The sequence below is a fragment of the Mercenaria mercenaria genome, unplaced genomic scaffold (genome assembly GCF_021730395.1).
Source record: "Mercenaria mercenaria strain notata unplaced genomic scaffold, MADL_Memer_1 contig_4540, whole genome shotgun sequence".
Taxonomy (NCBI): Eukaryota; Metazoa; Mollusca; class Bivalvia; order Venerida; family Veneridae; genus Mercenaria; species Mercenaria mercenaria.
Window position 1 is genome coordinate 18,129 of NW_026462777.1, and position 19,226 is coordinate 37,354.

Sequence of the window (19,226 nt, forward strand, 5' to 3'; positions counted from 1 at the left end):
CAACGCAGTTGGAAGTGCTCTATAGCGGGTGTATAAACATAAAACCTAAAGAGCGCTTCCAAAATGCATCTTTGAGTTGCTTTTGCGCCTGGAAAAGTGTGTACCGTTAGGCTGAGAGTACTTTGAAGGTCTCACGTAGTCATTTCTTGGAAAATTACTGAGGTATGGATAGCCCGCCACTGTTGTCACTACTTTTCAAACGCTCCTCGTACATGGATAATATGCATATTTTGTATTTCTCAGTTGAAAGGTAAAATGGAGTTTTTCTTTGTTTTTCGATAAAGGTTTACCATAAGCCAAATTACAAAAGTTCATGTGTCGAAAATTAGAAAATATGTACATACGATACACTAACAAAAAGGTTATGTTGATTCTGTCTTAAGTCGAAAACGAAAAACAAAAATGTTTTAACTTCTTGCTTTACTTAGTGGTAAAACAAAATATATGAACATCATAACTGAGGATAATTTATCAATGGTAGTGAAAAGTCAGCTAGTTTATTTGATTCTGAGTATGCCAAAAAAACAAAACGTTACAGTTCTTCTAAACATATTCATAACGCAAATACAAGAATACAAAACATATCTATTACAGTAAGAGAATTGTATTTCTAAAAAACACAGCGCATGCGTAAGTTATATGAAACATTTTGAATAAAGACTAATCTTAATGCTTCTAGGAAACTGTTTATGCTATTATTACGTTTCTAAGCTACGTATCTTTTACATTTTAGAGACATAATTTAGGATTTTTACAGTAACATGTTTGCTTTTATATCATGAAATTTCAGCACAATCGTTTTGCGCAATACTAGATAATTCTTGAGAACTGTTTTTTTTAAGTTACGTACGCGGTCATAGGTTACGTTATTAACATTGTAAACAGAATGATAAACCTTTAAATAAAATCTATGAAAAGATCTTATGAAAGCATAGCATGTAACGAGACAATATAAGTTTGTCCATGAGATTTTATTAAATGTGCAAGACCCCTCACGCCTCTTAGCACTGACTTAAGTGGAATTCTATTACACTAAAGTAGAACGTTCTTCTTGATTCTAAAGGAAAAGAAAATACCACGGTATCGGCAGTAAATTCAGGGAGACGTTTTATAACTGCCAAACGGCACTTTAAGACTTCTGCTTTGATAATTTATAATTTAATAAAATCAGTGAAAAGATTCACTGGAAGCTAAGAACGCAGCAAAGCAACATAAGAGCAGACTTGTTTGATTGAGTCTGACCATGAGAGATAATGAAAGATGTCCGATTAAGACTTAGACTTTCATTTTGAGAAAAAAAAAGTCAAACAACACCAAATCATAAAAGAAACAATGTTTCATACGAAAATTGAACAGTATAAAAACATGTATCTTGCTCTACATACTAACTGTCAGTTTACTGATATTTATCCTACCACTATGCATTTATCAGGCCGATATCTGCCTGCCGTGTAAACTTGAGGTTTATTCAGTCAATGCAGGATTATACCGCCAATGCAACTGTAACTGGATCAAACAGACAAGGGGATTGAAGGGCGTAGGAAATCACAAGTGAGTGGAATTCTGGATTATATTTGTATAGAAAAAAACATTTTGAAAGTAAATATATGTTATACACAGATTTTATTGACTGCAGGATAAATAGAATATTAGGTTACTGTCTTTCTTAACTTAAGTTAAGCTTAACTCGGCAAGCCTCGGGTGGATAAACCTTTCTCCAACTAGGTAGATAATATTAAGTTAAGAAAGACAGTAACCTAATATTCTCTCTATACATTGCATTCCGGAAAAGGCCTGCATAAAGGCGCTACACCTACGGACAGTTCAGCGCCTTTAAAATGTCACCATTTTCAAAGAACTGTTACATGTCTACGTTTCGTGATATTTGCAATAATGTCCCAGTGTTGAAATTTCACTAGACTAGGTTGAACATAGTTTTCAGCAATTGTTGTTATTTCTTTACAAATGGTATTCATTTTTAAAGAGGGCGACAATTTGAGATTATTTTAAGTATTCATCGTACGGGAGAGTACGGCAGAACATGTAATGGTCAGCTAGATTACTGGTAAAGATGATGTTCGTTTATCAAATAATTCTGTGTTTTGAAGATATACTCCTAAACCTTAACTTGGCCTAGCACTTTACAATCAAGCGTGTTACCACATGACTAAAGGGCTGTCCATATTGAATGCACTACGATATAATTGTGTTTTAACATTAAGTGATAAAGTCTGCTATTGTTCCAAAGAGGAAATAAAAGTACATAAACTTGAAAAAGCTGATTGATTTTATTTTAAAAAGAGAACTTATAAATACAAAGGAAACACTGCATCATACAAATACTGCTGTTTGGCTCCTTTTAAAATTGAAGAAAGCAACAAAACTAAACAAGAACTTTTATGCATTGTTACTTAACAGTTAAAGTGGAATATGCAATATTTTCCAACATTTCTTATTAAAACAGAACAAGGGGAAATATTAACAGTGACGACAAAAATATCAAAAGCAGACAAGAACCAATGAAGTTAAAGTCATTTGAATACCATCTGTGTAATAAAACGGCAGCTATTTTGGGCACAGTGGCATCATCATTCTTTCCTCATATGGACATTACCAAATATAGTAAATCAGTAAATAACAACTAAGATAATCATATATTTTGAGTGGTATAATATAATGTGAACCTTAGTTTGTGTGTAAAAGTGTATACCTGGAATTTAAGATCCGTCATTACTCGTATTCAACATAATTTCGCATAAATACAATATTTGGCAATGCCTATATAAGGAAAGCATGATGATATCACTGTCTCCAATATGGCTGCCAATTTATTACATTGAAGAGGTCGAAAGTATCATAAATGTTTTGTTTGTAGTCCGTTTTACATATTTTATTTCGCCAGTTTATAATTATATTTTTTATTAAACCCTTTCTAAATACACACATTGTCAAATGTTGACTATTTCCCTATAATGAGGTACCAAATAAATATATTACTAAACATATGCTGCTGCTGATGGCTGAAAGGTTTACAACTTCTTTGAAGGCTTTTACCTATTAACATTTTTTTTCAAAAATACAAAACACTTTCAGGAATAACATAATTTATATAGAGTTGGTTTCAAGTTATTTCAAGTTATTTCAAGCACCCTAAATGAAATTATCGAAACTGAACATTTGCAATCTCCTTGGTATGCTATATTTGACATATTATAACAAGTTTACAAATTTTCAAGGCCGTATCTTATACATTATTAAAAAACGGATCATCTCATATTTGTAAAGAAAACGTATCAGGGTTTTCAAAACAAAACAATGCCAATAATTCAGTTTATAATAACATTTAGTTACATTGACCTTGCCTGTGATCGAATGGTTCACTTTTTCGTATTACAATAACAAAAAAGGTCGCCACTGCTGCCCTTGCGTCACAGTTGAAGTTGTAAAACGAGACGCCTAATCTGGAAGACAGTATCGGAGTTTAATTCCATTGCAACCGAGGTGCTTTACTATGTTTTTCAAAATAATTGTGAAGTAATTTAGTGGGCCATATACTTCAGTCAATGGCCATATTGTTTGTAATCTATTGTAAATTAGATATCATTAGATATTGCATGGCGACAACACAGTGTTGAAAATCGGACTGATTCCTAATTTTGTATTCCTAAGAATACTTTCTGTTTCCGAATACCACACCTACTAAACACGTTTCGTGAGTCAGATTGGCATGGCATGCTACCACAAATTAGGGTCACGTCTGAAGTCGCTGCTGTTATGGCCCAAGGCACATCTAAACCATTTACAGACATTTTCGTCACAAATCCGAGCTTCATTTTCATATTTTACATTTATGAGATTTATAGTTTTGCAAAGAAAAGTATTGTTTACATTCATAAACTCTCCCTATGTGATAAAAATACAGTCAGTACCAATGATACATTTATTTTCGGTAGATACTCGATATCTATAAATATGCACCTATGGCAGTTATAAAGTGCAATTATGTAAAATTCTGACGGCTTACATATGTCTACACTTTTGACTGCAAGATGTATTCTTGAAAATGACGTGTAAATTTAAAGCGGCAAGCGACGATCAGGAAATAATCAGTCTGTATCAATATTCAGTATCGAAAGACATAGCTGTTGTTATGGTACGTCTTTCATACTTAGAATACCTACCTTTACAGGTTTGCATTTTTGGAGTCATCGTCTCATCCATTCCTTTTGGACAAGGGGCACATGGCCAGCTTGTAAATGATTGGTAGGCCGTTGCATTGCAATTATCCTGGTAGCAGGTAACGTTTGGACATGAGTCTCTTATTCCATCGCAGTACAATCCCTTAGCATATACTGGACAGCTACATGATGCTTTGTTTACATCATCTGAAAGAGATATCGTATTATTTTTAAAAAGCGTAACAACAATTTAATATCAAGATTTTCTACCGTAACTTATTCTATAAGATATTAAAGTAAACAGGACCATACAGAAAGTTAAATGATAAACATAATACCTGTGGAATCATCAAAATAACATTGCGTTGGCTCCTTACATCCACAGTAATTGATAGAGATTCCAAAGTGTGCGGTAGCATTGAATTTGTCGTATGCAGTGAATGAAAACGCTGTGTCTATATACCTTAAGCCAGTTCCGATAATCCACGTAAATACTCCACCGTCTGAAAATAAATGTTCTTTTAAAACATACGTTTAATTGATATATGGTTCAATGTATAAACGTCAAAGTGTTTAATAAGTCAGATCAAACATAACCACAAATACACATTCTTGAATTGTTTTGACGTTTATGTCTTCATCTAAAAATACAACATACAAAATAAACTACGTCGCATCCGTCAGAACGCCAATATCAGTAAGACAAAAAGCGCAAAAAAAGTGTATGTATCATATAATTCATTTTTTGTACATTTTGAAAAGAGTCATATTGATACGGTGGGTATTTATAGCATTGATATGTTTTTTCAATATGAAGAAGAGAAAAATATAATCTGCAAACTTTACAATATACACTTGAAGAATATGTTAGACGAAACAATAAAAATAAATTGATAGACAGACAGATAATACATTATAATCATAATGATAGTTCCTTCTAGAACTCTTTGTAAATACAATAAGCTCAATAAAAGATCTTATTTATTTCTTAGGACTCCACTTAATAATAGACTTTAAGGGACTACAAACTAATACTTTGTTTCAATGTCTTACCTCTCTAAACTTTGTAAAAGATCAAATAAAAACAAGCACATTTCAAGAATACACTCCCCAATAAACGAAACGTTACAGTACTGTTATTAACATTTACACAAAGACACATAAACGGGCACCAAGGAACTGCAGATTTAACTGTAAGGCTTAATAATCATTGATCGCTTTGGCACACCCATTTTCATAACGCTTAACCTTGCGTCTATATTTTCTAAAAAATTAGACGAACATTCATCAAGTGGTTTGTTAGTAGTTTGTGAACAGAAATAATTTAAAAAAAAAACAACTGACAAATGAGGCCGTATAAAAAGTGCAATATCAGCTAAGGTCCAAAATTTTCAGTTAGGTATTTATTTAATATGCCGGGTACTTTTGTTTTGATATAGTGTGAGATGAAGTTGTTGATGTTTTTGAAAAACAGTATGTTAAGATTTTCCACCATTCGTCAATTTTGATAAGACAAGAAACATAAAAAGTTACGTAATACGGCATCTGTACACTGTCACATTATATTGCTAGGTCAATTATATCAGTACATGTATATGTTTTATATTTTCATCACAATGGGTCTTTAAATAATCATGTTACCTATTGTGTTTGACCGTGTCTAAGGTGATTGAGTAAATATTCAGAGGTTCTTAATATCATTAACTGAAATAAATGATATATTACATTTCACAATGTTTGATTACTAAATATGGTATTTACAAGCTTTTCACAAAACTTGATTTATGGCTTATGAAATCTACAGATGATCCTTTGGAAAGACAGAACACATCCAAATAAAATAAAAACATTCTTGTTTCGGCTACATTTTATTCATGATATGTTAAGAACACGGTGTATCCCTAATGCCCCATGCAGAGACTTAAAATAAAACTGAGTTCATGTACAGAACTATTTGTGCAACACTCACAAAGCACTTAAAGACAGCAGTTTTGAAGGTGTGTGTTTAAGGATATGGTATGCTTTGAATGTACGCATGTCCACATAATGACAACGTCGTGTCAGAGATTACTGTACTATTATTGAAATGTTATCAATTGTAAGGAATTAGAAGTTGTTGAAGGTAAACAGGCGTGTGCAAAGCAAGTTATCGCGTCTTTATCAAAAAGATTCAACCATTTGATTTTAAACCTTTCTTACCGTTCTTTTTTCGTTGATATTTCGGTACTATTTATATACTGATTGTTATTCTCAAAGAGTTCATAATGTAAGTACAAAATATATGTATCGTGAACTGAGTTACTGTGGGAATAAAGTGTTTTCATTTTCGGTTTAATATTGAATATCCTAAGAGGACCATGTACATTAAACCTTGGACCAACTTTGAATTTTACGACATATTGTGAACTAGTTCGTTCCGAGTAATTTGACACTACAATTCAGATAAGGTATATTACAACCCAAAGAAAATCGTTAATCAAGATATGTAACAGTAAAATCGTTTCTTTTTCTCTGTTTTGTCCTTAGCTTTTGTGAGAGGTAATAAAACTTGCAACGGTCTTATACCTGAAACAACGGATAAAATTACAAACTGACCATAAACAAGTACACCATGTAATGGCAAGGGGACTTAACTATACAACTTTTATCATTGACTTTGCCTATAGTATATGTGCGTAACATCCTCTTGGTGGAGTCGAAAATATAATTTTTAATTCTTACAATAAGTTTGCAATAAAAATATGACCATAAACAAAGTCAAAAATACTTTGGTATTCTATACACTTTGCATGTTTATTTCTCTTGTTATGTTTTCAACAATTACACGATTACGTGTATCTCTTCTTTTCGTGCGTGCGTGAGTGTGGGTGGGGTTTTGTAAATCACCATAAATAGGGGATTCTTTATGAATAAACACCGAAATATCAGGGATTTTCCCGAAACATAATCTAAATTTTAACATAGTCTCACTACCTTCCCTTAACAACGCTTTGTTATCTCACCGATACTTCGTGTATAAGCAAATATTTTTCAGAAACGTGTGCGGTTTGCTTTTTGCAACAGTTTCCATGTCAACATGTTTAGAGTTTAAGTTGTACGCACATGATTTTAGTGTTAATCTGACACAGACTTGACTGATATATGACAGATATACTACCACTAGTATTTCCTGTAAGTTCGACATTTATACCTATGCATGTCTTCAAAATGCCAATTTTATATACAGAAATGATATATCCTATCAAACATGTATGTTTAAATAGCCTGCATCATTTATATCTTTATTATCATTATAAGTATCACCTTTATAATTATATGTTTTATTGTTATTATATTTTTATTATTACTATGTTTAGAACAACATTATCATATAGGTTAATATATTTACAGTACTGCATGGCAGGATTAATATAGTAGCTTACACAATTTGCTTGAGAAGGATTGGCCTGCGTTTACATAAAGGAAAATCATCAATGGAAAATAAGGCTTTGGTACTTCTTTGAAAAAAAAAGGTATTTTAATCCCAAGTTCATCTAGCAGTGCCAAGATCGGTTCGAATCTTATTTGGTACTGGTCCTTAAAGCATCACTTAATACAGCTGTACATACTACTTTGAAATAAAGGCCCACACCTTAACAATTAAACCTGTTTTCGCGAGAAATGATAAAGTTTGCGAGCTTACCCAAACCGATCCGACCAAATAAAGTATATTTATACCTTTTTGAGACAAAAGAGTTAAAAAATTTAAAAGTTACATTTATAAAGTTTTTTCTTTATATATTCTACAATTATCGGCAGTAAATGGAATTGTAACGCACAGACTGTAGTGGAAGCTGAACTTGCACTTGAAGTAAGTTTTATCATCGAAAGAAGTTTTAACAGTTTAATAACTCATTTCTAAGTGATTGTTCTCTTATTTTGAGGCAATAATTTTAAAACACACTACATGTATTCTATATTTATTAAAGCAGTTGCTTCAACTAAATTGGGAACGATATTTCACCGTAATATCTGATTCCTAACATTCTCTTTGATTATTTATTCATCACCGAAATGGACATACCGGTCAAATGTAATTATTACGGATTACATGTCTAAAACGTTTTAAATATCTTACCAAGTGTATACTCGTTTTTCGGCAGATCTGTTTGAACATCGAATTTAAGGTCATCCTTGCCCGTGTTGTCATCATAGACGTAGTTCTTTAAATCTATCGTCCAGTTTAAATCTTCTTTATATCGTACAGTGATAGTTTTAGGGAAGCTCTCTGAGACAATTGGTGGATGATTATCTAAAAACATAAACACAGATATTTTGTATGAATTGAGTTTATATTGACCAGCGCTTAATCACACTCTGAATATCTTCTGTGGTTACAAACTTTGTATCCGCTTTGATCGCCAAGTAAGAAAGTCATCATACCAGATTCAGTTTTAAACTTGATATGGATCAGAAAGCTTAATAATACAGTGTTATTGTTATTTGTCAGTCGTTTCACTTTTGCAAGTTAATCCTTTACATCTTGTCGACACCTCTGCCTTAATATGATAAGTTCCATCCGCAAAATATTTTATGCAGCTGCATTCTGCAGCAATCATTTTCTATTATTTGTTTAAAAGATAAAACAATTTATTGTGTGCATTGAGTCGTTGATGATGAACATTTATTCTTTTGAATGAATATAAAATTGTTGTTCTGACTTTGCAGAATAGTTGACTTCAATTTTGTTGATTCAGCAATTAAATAAATCAAACAAGCCCTTCATTACATCAACACGCCACCATTAAAAAAAATCCCCGCCATAAGCCCTTTAATAAGCCACAAGCAATCTCCCATCCACCTACGACCCAAACAGTATTCGCCAACTCTCCCGCTCCTAAACCAAAACGCAACAAAAAGCCCCACGTAACACAGCCAGCCTCCAGTCATTTAACCAGCCCCGATCCAAACGGTCAAGCTCAACCAACATTTTATTTAAACAACCGTCATAAACCATCTTACCAATACTCCCCACCCTATCAAACCCTCCAGTCCTAACTATATACCAACTATGAACAGAATAGCCCGCCCTACATCAACCAAAGCATTCAAAATAACCTCTTTAACCCACCTCCGTACCCTACCTGCAAACCTATCTCCATACAGTCACACCAGCAAACTCCTCTCAAACTATTCAAATAATTCTCCTGCACGCCAGCTTATAACTACGACACGCTTGAAGAAGGCCTTATGAAGGCCAGCTGACGTATATGCCGCAACATTTAGGGACATATTTAAAGTATACAAAATGGTTATGATTTGCTGTAAATAATTTGTCACTTTCTTAGACTACATAAAATTCTTTTTCAGCGTTTTTTTTTTTTTTGACATTTTAACAGGCGCGTAATACGAGTAAAAATCAACACGCCACCATTAAAAAAATCCCCGCCATAAGCCCTTTAATAAGCCACAAGCAATCTACAATCCACCTACGACCCAAACAGTAACATTTTAATAATATAATATTTAAGCGGCAAATATGTCACGATTTTCGGAACAACAGTATATTGACACTTTGGGGATTCTGGGTAGAGGCGATTCCGTTATAGCTGTTCCACGGGCAATTAATTGCCATAGAAACGCTATAATACTCTTGAGAGCTATATTTGTGTAAACAGGTACTGTTGCCGACCGTCCTCGATCCAGTAGACCACTTGTGACAGGCGTTAGTTTGGACTGTCACACTGAGTTGACGCACATGTCGGTACCAAACCGCCACTGCTACTGTTAGGCAATACGGTATAAGCCGATTCGACCTAGACGTCTCTATACAGGACTTATACTGTCCCAACGTGACCGCGCGGCGCGTTTGAACTGGGCGCAACTCCATTATTGATCGAGAAGGGCTGAATGAAACCGAATTTTATTTTCTGACGATTCCGGTTTAATCTCATCAACAACGACGGCAGAATATGAGTTTCCAGCATTTTTTTGACGCCCATGTTATTTAGAGGAACAGATCCAGTGTTAGCAGCGTCATTGTGTGGGGCGGGATCATAGGGAACAGAAATTACTACCAGGTCTTGTATAGGGCAATCGTAACGTACAGAGCTATATCCATCAAGTCCTGAGACCAGCAGCCGTCCCCTTTATCAATGCACATGGTCTTGGTACCCTTTTGCATGGTAATGCAAGCCCCCCACACGGCAAGGCTAACTCAACAATTTCTGAACGGTAACGGAATAAAAGTATTGCCCTGACCTGCTCTATCACCAGACCTTAACCCCATAGAGCACATTTGGGATGCTCTTGGTCGTAGAATGAGGCCAAGGCATGGCATGAAATATCTGCACGACCTTCAAAACGCCTTGCAGTTAGAATGGAACCGTCTTCTAGCGTTACGTTTATTCAGTGAGACGATGTGTTGTGCAAGTTGGTAGACAGAATGGCGGGCACACACGATATTAATGCAAAACCTTTCATCACTATTGATCGATAAAGAGTTAATAAACACAAGAAAACGTTCTCTCGGCTATTTGTGATTTTTTTAATTGGAAATCGCGTCAGTTGAAAAGATCAATGTTTATCCCTTAAAATGATACCAAACATGACAACATTCCATCACCTGATTCTGAGAAAATCTGTAAATATAAAGTGCGCAACTTTTTTTATGATTTTCGTTATTTGTCAGTGAAACATTTTACTTGAAAGAAAATATTATTGGATAATAATCCGAATATTCAGTTACATCCAATACATATATGTTAGATATGTGTTTACAATGTTCATACTTGGTAATGAAATAATCAACAGTACTTGCTACAGGCCTATTTCTCCTGATTGAATATGCAATGACAAGCTGAAAGGCGACCATTCGTCATACTTACACACAAAATGTATTAACATGTTTATCATGATTTTCACGCACAGGTAAATTTAAATTTAACTTGACCCACATTCTCCAGAATATCCATGTAACGGTATAAATGTATATGTTTTCGCAATTGCGTCCGTGAATTCAAGTCTCCTAAAAAGTACTCCTCGTCTCTGTCACTGTATATTCTGATTACCTCAGTAAGTGTTCAAAAAAGTCAAACTGAAATTTATTGTAGTTTACATGCCTTTCTACGGCGGTATATAACTGATACAAACATACAGATCATTTGAAGAATTTGAAAATTCTTTTTGTTTCAGTTTAAACCATATGATACCGCTTAAATTAAAATTTGTTACATACTTCTTCGATTTAGAAATTAAAAGCCTTAAAGAGAGCGAATGATAATGATAATAATGAAATACATTGTACACGTGCAATGAAATTCAGTTTCTATAACAACAATTGTGCTGTTATTGTGTCAGAATACAAATATTTTTGTGATTTTATATGCCATATTTAAAACTATTTTAGGACAAGTTCACATACAAGCAAACATAAAAATATCTAAAATTAATACTGTACTTCAAATAAACATATTACAAATTGAATGAATTCTTCAAGCTACAATCATTACGGTTTCAATTCACCAAATTGGTCGTAGAGTTTCTAAGTCCGAAAAACTGAATCAATGATTTCAGCAATTTGAGAGAAAGTTGGAAGTATTTTCCTAACAAAATATATTTTTCAAAATAGCACTGTCTAAAAGGTCGGAAAATGAAGATACAGAATAAAGGTTGTAAAATTTTTGCATTTTATTATTCAATGCAGAAATAAACCCTTAAACTTGGACAAAGTCGCAATTCTCTTTTAATTCTATCCTTATCCTATCGATAGTGAGGAAATTGAAAGTTAAAAGGAAGCAGTTTCCTCTTTAAATATTTTTATATTTTTTACTTGAAATGAAAGATAAAGAAACAGAGTAAAGCAAAATGTCGAATGAACAATGCAATTGTAGAAAATATTTTATGTATGTAATGCCAAACTTAGATAAAAGAATGATGCGGTACAAGGAATGGACAAAGAACAGCACAGAAAGGGTTAAGAACTTACGAAGAACAGTTAGATAATATAAGTATGTTCAATCTTTAATATTAAGCATAGCTATATGAGAATATTTCATTTAAGTTATATAATAATGAAAGTATCCTATCGAACATACAGTTTATGAAGGAAGCGTTGTCCAGCCGATAGAATCGAACAAATTACTTCATATCTTTAAAGAAAACACAATCGTTTTTTACATTAAAGATTGCAAGTAAAAATGTCACAAAGCTTAATTCAACTTTACCAGCGATTGTCTTCCATAATTGATCTAAACATAAACACCTCACTGTTAAAATCGATTTCTTAAAGTTTCAGCGGGAAGCACATATCATCCGTTCAGCGTGTTAACAAATGTTCCTGATTATGGATCTAAAGGAAACAGTTTTCTGCAATGCTATACAATGTAGCATAATTTTCAAGGTATTAAACTTAAGATGATTATATGTGTTTACAGAACATAACACGCTGTTCGCTGGCCATAATGCATGAGAAAGTGCATCTTAAAATAAGTAGTATATTAATTCTATAATATATAGAGGATATTACATGAGTGTCTTTCCATATTGAATTTATTAAACGAGTTGAATAAAATGATAAAATGCGAGGCTCTGCCGAGCATTTTATCAATTTTATTCAACGAGTTTATTAATTCAATGTGGAAAGTCACAAATGTTATATTCTTTTTATCACATGTTAGCCTTTCCTGTCGAAATATAAAAAATTGTACTTCCTTTTACTATATAAACAAGTCAATTTGACCAACGTCTCCTATACTATAAACGACGTCGACGTCAAAGCTTTATTACACTCGTGTATTATCATTTTTATTTAATGGCTTTATTACACTTCCGCGACGTGATAAACAATTGTATAAGACGCATATTCTAAAATGACTTAGCTCGTACTGTTTCTGTTCTTCAAGAAAAGTACATTATCTATTCTTTACCTACATCTTTCTTTCCAATCAGCGAGGAACTCGCATTCGTAACACATGACTGCTCCTTACATTTCAGCATTGGATACAATTTATTCCATACTGGACGGTGTGACATGTTTTCTTCGAATTTTCATATTAACTAAATAATAAATGCCGTGGACCAGTAAAAATGCTGCCATTCAATTTTTATATATACTGAACAGCAAAAGATACTATCCAGTTTTATAACTGGGGTATTTTTTATTTAAAAACTTTATTTAAAAATCGCTTGTGTTTTTCATATCGCATTACACGTGAAAAACTTCACATGTAATTTTTTCGTACAAATCAACAAACCGTGAAGTCAGTCGTACCATAATAGCAGTTTTGCACGAAATTAACGTGCGCCTATAATTAACAATTATCTTTGTGAAATTTTATTGTCATTGGAAATATTGATAATTGGCTAACTCGAGAAACAGCATAAAGTTTAAAAAAATATTGTTGGTTGCACCGCACGACTGAATCAAATATAGCGAGAGCGTCCAATTGGTACGTTACAATGCAACTGACGCGCAGAAGATATAGACTTTCAAACAGCTGTTGTGGGACTACTTACTTCACGGTTGATTGATTTTTAAAAATGTGACACGTGAAGATCTTCAAGTGTAAGTTTGGTATGAAGAAACAATTCAAATTTGAAAAATGAATTTTTTATTTCAAAATATACCAGTTATACATCTGGATAGTTTCTTTTGTTGTTCAGTATACTTTAAACAGATGAAATCGTGTCGCCTGCATTGCTTTCATATTTACAGACTATGTAAATTGAAAAGACTAGTATGTAAATGTTTCGATTTCAAAGTGGCGACATATTTGAACACCCAACCATCCGAAAACATTGTAATCTCGTTTGGAGAACGGATACTTGTCCAAACATATCACCGTATTCTACGGAACAATTTCAGATTACCCTAATATTGTCTACTTAGGTCGTGGTCATAAGAATATCTAAAATGGCCTTGAAACTGGCGTGAACTGCGCCATCTGCATCAAAAGGAAACATATACATTTCCATTTCTATATTTAAACCAATTAAAACAACAGGGACATATACAGATACGGAAAGATATCAACATTAAAATTTCTTACGTAATGTCTCCCATATACGATGTGTCTCTTTCGCTGCAGACATTTCAGCAACGCCTTGATTTATGTCACCCGTCCTTGCGATAGCTAACAAGCACTGTGTGTTAGGTTTTTTGTCCCAGTCACTTATGCATGTTGTGTTGAATAGCGATATGTTTGATGCGGTATAATCTTCAAACAGTGCTGATAGGTTCCCCACTAACTCCTCTAGGAATCTCGGACGTGTATGATGCTCGTTGTAATATGTGTAATTCCGCTTTGTTATGGAATAGTTGAAATTGCTTTCCGTCTTGTCAGCTAGAGTCCCTGAATTTTATACAAATCAGCCATTGCTTACTATATGATAATACCACGATATTAGAGACAATGAGTAGCCATTATTTTTTAAATTTGTTTCTAAAATACAGTCAATTTCATTGCTGGTACCTATTTAAATCCGGTAGACATAATGTTTAATGATACCAACAGAATTAGATATCACAAGATGTAAATATCATCTGTGACCAAGAATTACAAATGTTGAAGAACATTTTAGCACTCGCAAAACAAAAATTGTAAGTTTTGTTCATTACGGCTTGTAAACTACACATGTATTGCTTACATTTTTAACCAAGCTCCTTTCAATAATACAATATGTTGATAATCTCAAGAAAAACGTATGTCATAGTGGCATTTGATCAGATATATCAGAATTAATTATATATATTTTTTTAAATAACTAGGTACTTTATTAGATATACATAAGTTAAACCAGCCTTCAAGACTCTATCAACTCTGAAAATAATGTAAAACTATGTTCTAATTTAAACATGTCTGTTAGTTTAATCTTGAAAACTATGCTTTGGAGAGTTTAATGTCATGTTATTTTCATCTCTTAACAAGTGAAATGCATGGATAATTTTTACAGATTAATCTGGACGGAGAAACATATCTGCTGCTGTGACATGTGTTTCAAAGTATGCATCGGATTTCTAGAAATGAGAGAGAGCATAAAATTGGCCCTGCTCCAGGTGTGATTTTGATGAAAATGTAAGCACTATGTCCGTGTTGGACCTTAATGTATCTAATACATGTAGTATGAAATTTGAGCCGTAGCATGTCAATCATTTATTTTACAACAACATAATTGGTGTAAACATTTTAAGGTATTATTTCTACTTACATGATTCACCATACTCGAATATGACAGGCGCTGGAGAGTTAACATCTACTTTAGTTCCGTTGCTAAACACAAATTGTTTGTCTTTTTGATGGCCTGCTAAGCCTGTTATATTCAACGACTCACTGTATTTATTGTTAACTTTAATGCTCAAACTTATGAATTTCCCAGCAGTGAATATTATCTGAAAAAAAGTGTTGCCTAAAATTTGCACTTTAATCATATAGTCATAAGAGTATGAGTTAAGCGTAAAATAATTACTTGTCTGTTGTTTTAAATTATTGCTGCAAATGTAATGCCAATTAAATAATATCATTTATTTTATTTGGACACCTTTTACAATGCTTATACATACATTGTCAACTAGATCTAGTAAAAAAAATACAAATAAAAAAAACATTTCATAAATGACGTATAGTAAATTATGAAAAAAATAATCCAGTATAATGTTTGCCTATACAAGACATCTTTCACAATAAAGATACGCAACATTCTTACTTTTCCTATAAACCTTGGTAATATTTTTAATCATACTATTAAAATAACTTAGAATAAGTAATAGTTATTGTTCGAGGAATAGGTCAGCATTGTGTTCATAGACCTGTGAGGGATTTGTGAACCGAGCGAGCGTAGCAATGCAAAATGTCATGCCCTAATTGCTAACAAATATATTTACAGGTTCGTAGCAAGTTGGTCATTTTGTTATAATATTAATAGTTTCAAATAAATTGTGACATATGTTGTCTTGTTCTTTCTTGTAACTATTTGTTTTTTAAAGGCATAAAAATGTCAACTGTTAGTTTGATATGAATTAACGACATTCAGCAAAATTAGAACATTTTTCTTATAACAAATGTACTTTAACCAGTTTCCCACCAATTACCACTACCTAAAAACTGCCTTTGAATATTTTTAAACTGTCCGTCTTATTTCAGAATGTATCACGATAATTTAACTGGGTTATTTTCAAAAATACAACTTTGTTACCTATATCCCATGTTAATTGTACAGAAAATCGTCACAACTTTCATTAGCAGACTGTTAATTAACTTGGAGGAAATTTGTGTAGATTGTATTTTTTACAATTATATCTCTGTCAGTAGTTTTCTTTTTAAAATAAACTGTCCTGTTTCATGAAGCATTTTTGAATGTTAAAACCTTATAGTAAAGTCATGTTTAGATTGATTTTCAAGATATGTAAAACTGGTCGGAATTTTTTCACTTATAACGATACTATATTTATAGTCATCCAGGTTCACCTTAAATGTCTTGCACGGACTTCTCATGATTCTACTGCATTGCTTCGGTCGCTTATGCATAACTTTAAATTTAATATATGTCAAATGCGTAAGTGTGTCGACAATTTGGGTCAGTGGTTAGAGCATTGGACTAGCATCGGAGCGACTCGGGTTCGATTCCCGCTACTGGCGGTAGAGATTTTTGTGTAGACAATAGAAATAGGACAGGTCTGGAAATTCTTATAGACCTCATAAGCGGTTTATAAGGTGTTTATAGACCTCATCGGAACAAAGAAGCCGGTAGTTAATGGTGGATAAAGTATATGCCGTTCATAGTTTAATTAATGGCAGTGGAATGAAAGGTAATTTACTTTCAAATTGACGGATGAAAAAAAAACCTGACAGACATAGTGTCGTCATCTTTCTATTAAGAACATTAGAGTATTATCAATATGTCAACATAATAAGCCTTATATAAACTTCAAATATGTTTTATTCCTGAACATTTACATAAATGCGGTCTTTTAATTGCCGGAAATGTTTGATACAACTTTTCTTTCTACATTTTGGTAACAGCTAGTATTGTTACGGTCGCGTACGTATAGCCTCACGTTTAAAACCAATCTCTGACAACTGTGTCAAGGAGTCGATTCTTTGTCTCGCTTTCCACTCGGTGCCATCCGAGTTTGAATCTTTCCTTGAGCACTTAAAAATGTTTCAACCCTTCAATTTCTGTTACGATCTTGGGTGAAACACTATACGAACAAATGATTGGCAGGCGCGTAGGAAGGCCTTAAGAAAGTGGATTCACCAAATAGGCGAGGCGTCTTGGAATCGCCCAGGTCCCCATCGAGTCAGCGAAGCCCCCCCCCCCCGGCGAAAAAAAAATGGTATATATATGATAAAATATATGATATATTTCAAGCTCTTAGTGTTGATATTATCGGCTAAAATTTAACAAGTTATGGTAATAGAAGAAACCGTAATACGGATCTACTTACGCTGAATACATTCAGTCTAGATAAAGATGTAAAAAAATCGGCAAAAGTGTGTGTGTGCGTGTGTATGCGTGTGTGCGTGCGTGTGTGTGTTTGTTCGGGTTTAACGTCTTTTCAACAATTGTTCAGTCATATAAAAGACGGTGTCTACTTGTAGCAGTGAGCACAAGTGCTGCGTCACTGGAATATTACGCCGTAGACACGTGACATGATACCCTACCCAGTCATATTATACTGACACCGGGCTGACCAGTCCTAGCACTACCCTCTTAATGCTTAGCGCCAAGTGAGGAAGCTGCTAGTTCTATTTTTTACGTCTTTGGTATGACGCGGCCAGGGATCGAACCCACAACTGTTCTGACGTTTCTATAGGTAGCTACGTGCCTGAATGGAAACGAGAAATTAGCAGAAAAGCATTCAGCATCTAATGTCCAATATTGTGAATTAATGACTGCAGAATTTAGAATGAAACTGATAGAATATAGAAATCTTACTTGTGTTGCAAATTCCTTGATAGCACAGTCTTGAATGACTACTTTACCACCGCCAGCCATTACAAAGCACTGACCTTTTTTTGGAACACAAGGAGATATCGGTACTTTACGCTCCGCTTTACAGATTAGTGTACCGTTTCTGTAGACCTTTATATCGTTGTCTATTGTGTCGAGATGCATCTCAAGGTACTCGCCTGTTGCTTTATTCTATATGATTGGATTAAAAACACCTGTGTTTATTGACATTGATCACGTGTTTTCTGTTAAAAATTCTCTTCATATAAGAGCAAATACCACAATTACTTCAAGACATTTTCATCATGTGTTTCTCAATAAAAGGAAATGTGTTGTTCTATTCTTATACATTTTGCAATAATTATACACACTTTTCTTGCCTTAAATTCTTTTTTATTATATAGTTTGCACACAAATTCATTGCTAAAGGTTATGTTTTGGCGTAATTGATTCCTCAAGGGAGTCTGCATTGTGTTTGCTTTAAACTTTCGTAAAACGTTTATAGGATTTGTTCTTTCTAAAGGTTTTTCATATTTGTTATTCCTAGGTCTTGTTCAAAACATGACGATACGACGAGAAAATTATTCCGTTTTTGTAGTTATATAATATGATTTTATCTGGTTAGATACTTAAACGATATTTCTGAAAATGTAAATGCATGAAGTACACATTAAATCTAAAATTCGCCTTGTTGTAGCATAGAGACAAAGAATCAGTGTCATGGTTATAAGAGATTAGCAACGAATTATTCCTCAAACTTGTTAAGTTACAAACCATGTTTTACTGTCAACTTATAAACTGTACATCATATCAGATTTCCAATACATTGTACACTTACATATATTGAGAAAGCTGTGAACCGTGTAGCATCAACATTCCCAGGGGTCGTATATTCAAGTCGCACTTGTATTTCTAGTTTGCTGGAATCAAAAATGTTGACTTCGTATACATATCAGAAGATAATGAGGAACTACGTGACAGCTACTGATATCTGTTATCTACGGAATCCTGTTCGTGCCACTTAAATTGTCGCCTCGCCAACACGCGACAACGCGATAATTATCGCGTTGTCGCCTTGTCCGAAAACATACTTACATGCGAGATTTAACAATCCTCGCG

At 33.6% G+C, this 19,226-nt stretch overlaps 1 protein-coding gene across 1 annotated transcript in view; it reads right to left on the bottom strand.

Annotated features, from left to right (window-relative positions):
• The window catches only part of LOC128553956 (mucin-like protein), a 32,498-nt gene extending 14,346 nt beyond the window's left edge, over positions 1-18,152 (bottom strand). The window contains exons 1-6 of the mRNA XM_053535156.1: positions 18,093-18,152; positions 15,366-15,546; positions 14,207-14,509; positions 8,296-8,469; positions 4,517-4,681; positions 4,182-4,385 (exon numbers count right to left, since the gene is read on the bottom strand). Coding sequence (XP_053391131.1) covers positions 4,182-4,385; positions 4,517-4,681; positions 8,296-8,469; positions 14,207-14,509; positions 15,366-15,546; positions 18,093-18,152 — 1,087 coding nt within the window. The remainder of the gene's footprint in view (positions 1-4,181; positions 4,386-4,516; positions 4,682-8,295; positions 8,470-14,206; positions 14,510-15,365; positions 15,547-18,092) is intronic.
• Between the last annotated feature and the right edge of the window lie 1,074 nt (positions 18,153-19,226).